This window comes from Cotesia glomerata, linkage group LG10 (genome assembly GCF_020080835.1).
Source record: "Cotesia glomerata isolate CgM1 linkage group LG10, MPM_Cglom_v2.3, whole genome shotgun sequence".
NCBI classification, from domain to species: Eukaryota; Metazoa; Arthropoda; class Insecta; order Hymenoptera; family Braconidae; genus Cotesia; species Cotesia glomerata.
This window is the reverse complement of record NC_058167.1, coordinates 10,935,403-10,944,161: the sequence shown is the minus strand read 5'-3', so window position 1 is coordinate 10,944,161 and position 8,759 is coordinate 10,935,403. Positions and strand designations below refer to the sequence as shown.

The window sequence follows — 8,759 nt, the reverse complement described above, 5'->3', positions numbered from 1 at the left end:
AAAAAAATAAATTATAGAAAAAAAAACTGATACGTAGAAATTAAAAAAAAATTAAAATTTCAATTTTTTAGAAAAAAATTGTTGAATAAAATAAAAAATACTTAAGTAACTACTAACTTTAATATCATTACTTTTAAAAATTTTTTAAATGATAAAATAGTATATTATTATTATTACTATAATGTCTAAGTACATTTACCTAAGCATGATTTATTTTTAAGAACAGTTTTTTATCTTACTTTATAACATATTAGTATTTATAAATATTTTTTTAAGTGTGCTATTATTAATATATCTTGCACACAGTGCCATCCAATATTCGTCGGTTATTATAACATCATTCTCTCAACGCAGCTTTAAGTAATAACGCTATTTTTATCAGTATATGTTGAATAAATATCTATCTATTTTAGTTTATGTCAAATGCGCCTTAACTTTCAATTTTTTCTAACCCATAACTTCATAAAATTATTTAACATAAAAATCTATATACTCCTATCATTTGCAGCGTATGTGCACTTGATCTGCATTGAATAAAATGAGTGTACATACGGAAGCTAAAAAAAAATCAGTATAAAGTTTCCTACTTTGTATATAAACAGCTGTCAGAGCTCCATGAGCTAGTAAATAACGTTAAAAAAATTAGTTGCTGAGTAAATAATAGTAAAAAAAAAAATATTGTTCAAGTGTAATAACAATGTTTATAGTAAAATAGTGTTAAATACTGGGGGGGCAAAGGCGTGCAGAAAGCTAACTGACAGTTGGATTGGTGTTTTGCCGCTGCGCGCCGTTCGACTATTCGAAAAGGAAGGACCACCTCTGTTCACCATATTTGGGAAACTTTTCCTAATATGGTAACGTCTACTTCTAAATATGGCAGCCGGGGACGCCCTCTCGCCGCCGAATGTGTTCCTCCGCGCAATAATTAAAAGAGATCTTATTAATTATCCAGTTGATATTGCCGAAATTTTTTCACACCACAATTTTTTTTGTCACTATTTAATTTAATTTAACAAAAATTTTTCACATGTTTAATCTACACAATTAACTAAAATAATCAGTGGGAACTACTTTTCACAGCCGCGAGTTATCAAAGTGGGGGACAAGCGTGTGCTTGGACACGCGGAGGCACCACGTTCATACGTAGGTCAAGTTACGATACTCAATTGTCGTTCAGTTGGCGGGGAGCGCTCGTATGGTGCGCGTCGTTGTCTCGGTAATTGCCATAGATGGTACATCACGTGGCAATAACACCGGTGATATCAAAACGCGTTAATACTAAACGTAATAATAATAATAATTAAAAAAACAAAATTTTTTTTAATAAAAAATCAAGAAGAAAAAAGTATTTTACTTTTGAAACTGTCAGTTGAGAAAAAAAAATAGTTGAGTGTGTGTTGAAATAGCCACTCAGAGGCTAAGTTTAATAGATTAGATGTGCGCGAGTCCGTGATGGACAACTCCAGTGGCGCGAGGGACAGTCGTTACACGACACTTGGATATAACATGGGTATGATGGGTAGCGACACTGGCGCCGAAATGTATGGACGTCCGTCTACTTCTCAGCTGGCCGCAGCTTCACAATTACGCAGTGGCGCCACCATGATGAATACTGCCGGTGGTGGTGCAGGGGCTGGTGGTGGTGGTGCTAATTCTGGTGGTAATTCTAACGTAAACATGCAACGAGGGATGAAAAGATCTTCCTCAGATGTTTGTTATGATGACGGCAATGGACGTCAAAGTTTGTCGCAAAATCAGGGCATGGGAATGGGACCTGGTGATTGTGTTCCTGATAACCTTGATGATACTTACACAAACCTGGGTGCTCCTAAAAAATCACCCCCATCTAATGGCAAAAAGACCAAAGGACGTGTTAAAATTAAAATGGAGTACATTGATAATAAATTGAGGAGGTACACGACATTTTCTAAACGGAAAACAGGAATTATGAAAAAGGTTGGTATTTATTTTATTTTTTTTTTAATTATTTATTTATTTATTTAGTTGCTAAAATTATAATGTAGATCTAAAAAGAATATATGTCATTAAATTTAGAAGATATTTAATAATTTTTAGAATTTTTTTTAACAAATAAATTATGGCAAAAAAATATTTTAAAAATTGACATGTAGAAATTTTGAAAAATTAAAAATTCATTTTTTTTAAAATAATTTTTTTGTTAAAAAAAATTAAAAAATTCTCTAGCAACTGCTAACTTTAATGACATAAATATATGGCATTAAATTTAGCAGATATTTAATAATTTTTAAAATTTTTTTTTAACAAATAAATTATGGCAAAAAAAAATATTTAAAAAATTGACATGTAGAAATTTTGAAAAATTAAAAATTCATTTTTTTTAAAATAATTTTTTCGAACAAATTTTTTTGTTAAAAAAAATTAAAAAATTCTCTAGCGACTGCTAACTTTAATGTCATTAAATTTAGCTGTCACAATTTTTAAAAATTTTCTTTAATAAATAAATTATAGGAAAAAAAATTTATTAAAAAAATAGGCTTGTAGAAATTTTAATAAATTAAAAATGCAATTTTTTAAAAATAATTTTTTTGTTAAAGAAAATTAAAAAATTGACAAGTGACAATTAAATTAAAAGTCATAAAAAATATTGATAAGAATATAATTTTGTAATATTAATTAATTGACATTATTTTAGGCGTACGAGCTGTCAACTTTGACTGGGACCCAAGTAATGCTGCTGGTTGCCAGTGAAACCGGTCACGTGTACACATTTGCGACGCGCAAACTCCAGCCGATGATAACGAGCGAGGCGGGAAAGGCGCTGATTCAAACGTGTCTTAACAGTCCGGACCCACCACCGTCAGGCTCGTCAGGAGACCAGCGGATGTCAGCCACGGGGTTTGAGGAGACTGAGCTGACGTACAACATCGCTGATGATGAGCAGAAAGTAAGGCAACTGGTGTACGGCTCACCCCACGGGGGTGCTTTACACGGCGGGTATCCGGGGGCGGGTTCCCAACACGGGCCACCCTCCCACGGTCAGCACTCACAGCATGCACATCTGATAGCGCATGCACACGCTGGCTCGCCAAGCTCCCATCTGGTACCCTGCTCGAGTCCCGGGCCGCTCTTAGCCGGTGGACCTTATCAACAATCGTGTCCGTCGCCGTTGCCGCCCCCGCACGCTACTTATCATCCCCATATGTCGCACTCGCACCCACAACGGTAGTTTTTATTTTTTTAATTCTCGCACACGGTTTTTTTAAAGTTTAGTTAGGAGTTTTATTTTATAAATTCATTCTTTTTTTTTTATTCTAGATAATTTTAAATGATTATTGAGTTTATAAATTATTTACGTGGTGCTATTATTTAAGTGAATGGTGTTTTGCTGTAAAATTTATTCACGGCTGATTTACTTACGAGGCTAAAATAAAAATTGTCATTAGTGATGTATGAGTCGCGGAATTTATCCGCGTTTTTTTTTTTTTTTTTTTTTTTTTTTTTGTTAATTCGTGATGATTTTTATTGCAAGCTGAACTTCCAATTGAGATTATTATTTTTATTATTCATTATTTTTTTTTTATTCTTCACTGAGAAAAAAAAGTACTATTGAGAAAATTTTATGAAAATAAAGTTAGCTAACATTTAAAAATTTTTATGATTTTTTTTTATTAAAGAATTATTACAAAAAAAAAAATTTTTTTTTCATTTGTTAAAAACTTCAAAAACTATGTGCAATTTTTTAAAAATATTTTTTAGTTATAAATTAATAAATTAAATAAAAAAATCAAAAATGTCAGCTAACTTTATTATTATAATTTTATGAAAATAAAGTTAGCCGACATTTAAAAATTTTTATGATTTTTTTATTAAAAAAAAAATAAAAACAAAATTTTTTGAGTTGTTAAAAACTTCAAAAACTATAAGTGCAATTTTTTAAAAATATTTTTTATAAATTAATAAACTAAATAAAAAAATCAAAAATGTCGGCTAACTTTATTATGAAAATTTTCTTGTCTCAAGAATTGATCGAATTATTTTTTTTTTAATTCAAGTGAACCTATCAAAATTAATGCTAATATTTTATTATCATAATAGATATTGATATTTTTTTTATCAAAAAAACCAAAATTTATTTTAAAAAATTCTTGAGCCAAGAAATTTTCTTCTAGACAAAACAATTTTTTTTTCTCAGTGTTGTAATATTTTTTTCATTAGTATTTACGCGTCAAGTCCAAAGACAGTATGACAATACAACGTTATTATATTTTTTCGTCTAGACTCTAGAGAAAGTTTTTAAAATATGAGATCTATTTATTGATTGACATATCGGTCTTTAAATATAAATGAGCTAATGACATTTGGATAAATTGACTAAAACGCGTGTGATTTAATTGTATAGTTGTGTACACTGGAAATAATATTTATTTATGTGAGGTGAACCATATGGCTAATATTTATTTATATTTAAAAAGTTAGATAATTTTGTTGCGTTGAACAATTATCAATTATTTAATTAGTTCAATTATCAAAGTGGTTTTACAAACATTAAAAAAATTTTTTTTTTCAGTGTACTTTGTTTTCAATTTTTTTACTTAAATATTACATTATCACTTATTTTTTAAAATTATTTAAACAATATTTATTAACGTAATTACATATGTATATACGGAAGATTTTTTTTTGGGAATCCAAAGCTGTATCGAGGATTCGATTTTTTAGGATAGCTCTAGGATTATTCAGTAGATATATTTTTTTCTTACTATTATATTTAAATTATTTTAAATAATTGAAATTATTATACGTACTTTTCCGAAGGCAAAGCCAATTAATGACATTAAAACACCGTTTGTATACTGAGTGCGAGTACGATTAGGGTAAAACGAGTGTGGTGCACGCTTGAACGTTCCTACACAGTATTGTGCATCGTCATATTTTTTTATATATTTATTTTTTCATAAATTTGGCATTTTGTATTTTTTTTTTGCTACTTTGGCATGTGTAGTTGGTTTGTTTTTTATTTTCTATTTTTTTTCTATAGCTTAAGCTATTTTTTTATTTTTATTTTATGTAATTTAAAAATTTTTAATGTCTTGTGCAAGTAATTCCGTCCATGCACGCATAATATTATTATTAAATTTAGCAACAAAAAATCGCGGTGACATTAACTAAAAAAAATAATAATAATTCGATTTATAAAATATAAAAAATCTCGTAAACCCTTGTATGTCCTCGTTAAACGAACAAAGTACAAAATAACGGCGGCTACTAATTTAAAATAAAATAAAAAATAAAACTAGTTTAATTTTATTTGTTTTATAAAAGAGAATTTAAATGTTAGGTAAAAATTATAAATTTTTTTTACGCCTGTTATTGTATCACACGTGTACATATGTACTGTAAAATACTGTGATAATATTTATATATATTTACAATTATACAATTTTTCTTTAACAATACAACCGTAAGATTGGTTACAAAGCTTTACAATTTATTTAAAAAAAAAAAAAAAAAAAAAAACAACAACAACAATCAATAATTTGTTAATTTTTTTTATTATTTTTAAGAGATTGCTTTGCATTTGTGTTTTTATTATTATGGTTTTGAGTGAATGTAGCATAATGCATCCTATCCTAAAAAAATATATATATTCTTCCTGAATATTTATAAAGGTAGGTACTGGTATTGCTTGTTTATCCTAGCTTTATAGTTCATTGAAATTACTCTTATGCGTTGTTCGAAGTAATTTTTGACTGAGATGTTTTTTGATAGAAAAATCGAGAATTTTCCGGAAAATTTAATAAAAAAAAAAACGCGAAATCACAATTTGATACGGAAGTTGATTAAAAAAAATTGTAAAAATAGCGGAACGCTATACACTGAGAAAAAAAAAGTATTACTCTTGAGAAAATTTTATGAAAATAAAGTTGGCTGACATTTAAAAATTTTTATGATTTTTTTTTTATTAAAGAATTATTAAAAAATTTTTTCATTTGTTAAAAACTATAAGTACAATTTTTTAAAAATATTTTTTAGCTATAAATTAATAAATTAAATAAAAAAATCAAAAATGTCGCCTAATTTTATTATAATTTTATGAAAATAAAGTTAGCCGACTTTTAAAAATTTTTATGATTTTTTTTATTAAAGAATTATTACAAACAAAATTTTTTTATTTGTTAAAAACTTCAAAAACTTGAAGTGCAATTTTTAAAAAATATTTTTTAGTTATAAATTAAGCAAAATAAAAAAATCAAAAATTTCTGCTAACTTTATTATGAAAATTTTTTTGTCTCAAGAATTGATCGAATTATTTTTTTTTTAATTCAAGTGAACCTATTCTTTTGTTAATCTATCAAAATTAATGCCAACATTTATTTGTCATAATAGATATTGATATTTTTTTGTCAAAAAATCAAAATTTATTTTAAACAATTCTTAAGCCAAGAAATTTTTTTTCTGGACAAAAAATTTTTCTTCTCTGTATTTTTCACTTTTTTAATATACTTAATATTTCTTTTAGTATATTTATATATATAATATATATAACATGTTGTAATAAGCAATTATAGTGACATTTTTTTGCATTACCTCAAGTATAAACTAGTGAGTCTATTAGAGTTAGTCTATAAAAATGCCGTAGTCCCGCGAGACATATTATAAATAAATTTTTTTCTTCTCACCAGATAAAAGGGCAAAAATTTAATTTCGACACACTGCGTACAATTCTAAATCCTCTTACGGATAAAAGTGATGTCTGTGATTGCTAAACTCCGGCCTGGAATTACATTATACGCGGTTTTACTGCCATAATGATTTTTCTATGCGGCTAACAACAATTAGCGGCGTAAGAAGAAAAAAAAAATAACTATTCGAATAGCAATCGTGCTAAAATGTTAGAGAGTTTTTTTAAAAATAAAAAAGAGGCCGTGGCAAACGTGTTACAAACTTGTCTAATGATTAGAGAAGAAATAAAAATAATTAAAAAAAAAAAGAACTTTAACAATTAATCATTATTTCTTCTTTTATTGGTCAACATTCAGTAAATTAATTAAACTAAATATTTTAAAAATTTATAGGGACGTTTTTTAATTTTATCGACTAGGCAATCTAGGATAAAATCTATAAATATATAAAAGAATATAAGAAGCTCTCTATATATATTTTTAATTGGAATAGATATTAACGAGTTAACAAGCTCACAAGAGATACTTGGGATGCAACGAAGCAAACGTAATATATAAAGTTTAATGTTAAATGTAAGCGTATGGTAGGTGCAACCAGGTGTGCAGACTAGTTGTGTGCGTAAAGAGACGTGTAAGGAAGGTAGAAACCAACCTCCTTATACGGTCACCTTTGTCAAAGCCGGCTTGGCTCCATATAGAGGCAATGTTTCTCGATGCCAAACACTCTTATATAGGAGTTACTTGTAAGTCGGGAATGCTACTTTTTATCGCAACTACTACTGTTACTACTGCTACCATCATCATCATCATCATCACCATCATCATAATCATCACAATTATTGAAACTACTGATGGATTGCTGCTACTGCTCCAGAAGCTGGACCACAGGAAGACGCTTTTCGGGTTTCCGAGAATCAAGTACTGCTGTTAAGTCGCTTTATGATTGGTCGGATTCAAGTACCGTTGCTCTCTTTTAAGAGTCCAAGTGCTTTTTCTCCCTGTTATATATGTTGAATTTAATCGAGTGCCCGAGCTCACGTATTCATGAGCTATACATATATCTGATCAGTAAAATATAGCACGCTTTTTTTGCTACTGAGAATCTTGAAGCATTCTGATGCATGTTGTGTGGTTTTTTTTGTTTTTTTTTTACTCTGAAGGGATTCCCCTAAAAATTCAAGCTTGCTTGGAGACTGCTTGGGCTTGTTTGCCGCTTTATTATTATTATTATTATTATTATTATTATTGATACTCTGTTTTTCAAATTTTTATTATTTCTTCAGAAGAAATTAAAAAATTATTTTAAATAAAAAATAATTAATGATTGGTCAATAAATATTTCAATAGTTTATCAGTTAAATTAATATTTTAAAAAAATAATTTATTATTATTACTAATATTATACCCAATCATAGAAACTAGGAAGCCGTATCGAATTAAAAATTCGTTTTTGAAATTTTTATTATTTAAATTATTTCTTCAGAAGAAATAAAAAATTAATTTTAAATAAAAAATAATTAATGATTGGTCAATAAATATTTTAATAATTTATCAATAAAATTAATATTGAAAAAATTATTTATAATAATAACAATAATAATAATAATTATTATTATTAGTATTGTTATTATTACTATTATTCCCAGTCATAATTACTATTATTTCTTCAGAAGAAATAAAGAATTAATTTTAAATAAAAAATAATTAATGATTAGTCAATTAATATTTTAATATTTTATCAATTAAATTAATATTAAAAAAAATAATTTATTATTATTATTATTATTGTTAATATTATGTCCAATCATAGAAACTAGGAACCCATATCAAATTGAAACTCCGTTTGTTAAATTTTTATAATTTAAATTATTTCTTTAGAAAAAATAAAAAATGTATTTAAAAAAAAAATAATTAATGATTGGTCAATAAATGTTTTAATAGTTTATCAATTAAATTAATATTTAAAAAATTATTATTATTATTATTATTATTATTATTATTATTATTCTCAACGATAAAAACAAGGAAGAAATATCAAATTGAAATTCTGTTTTTCAAATTTTTATTATTTAAATTATTTCTTCAGAAGAAATA

The 8,759-nt window shown here is 26.9% G+C and overlaps 1 protein-coding gene across 2 annotated transcripts in view; it reads left to right on the top strand.

Annotated features, from left to right (window-relative positions):
* The first annotated feature begins 1,178 nt into the window (after positions 1-1,178).
* LOC123272336 (serum response factor homolog) overlaps positions 1,179-8,759 on the top strand; it is a 17,109-nt gene continuing 9,528 nt past the window's right edge. Inside the window, exons 1-2 of one of the 2 annotated variants that reach the window (XM_044739026.1) lie at positions 1,179-1,956; positions 2,675-2,926. In XM_044739026.1, the coding sequence (XP_044594961.1) occupies positions 1,453-1,956; positions 2,675-2,926 (756 nt within the window). In that variant the 5' untranslated portion in view covers positions 1,179-1,452. The remainder of the gene's footprint in view (positions 1,957-2,674; positions 2,927-8,759) is intronic. The other variant, XM_044739025.1, reaches the window with a different exon arrangement.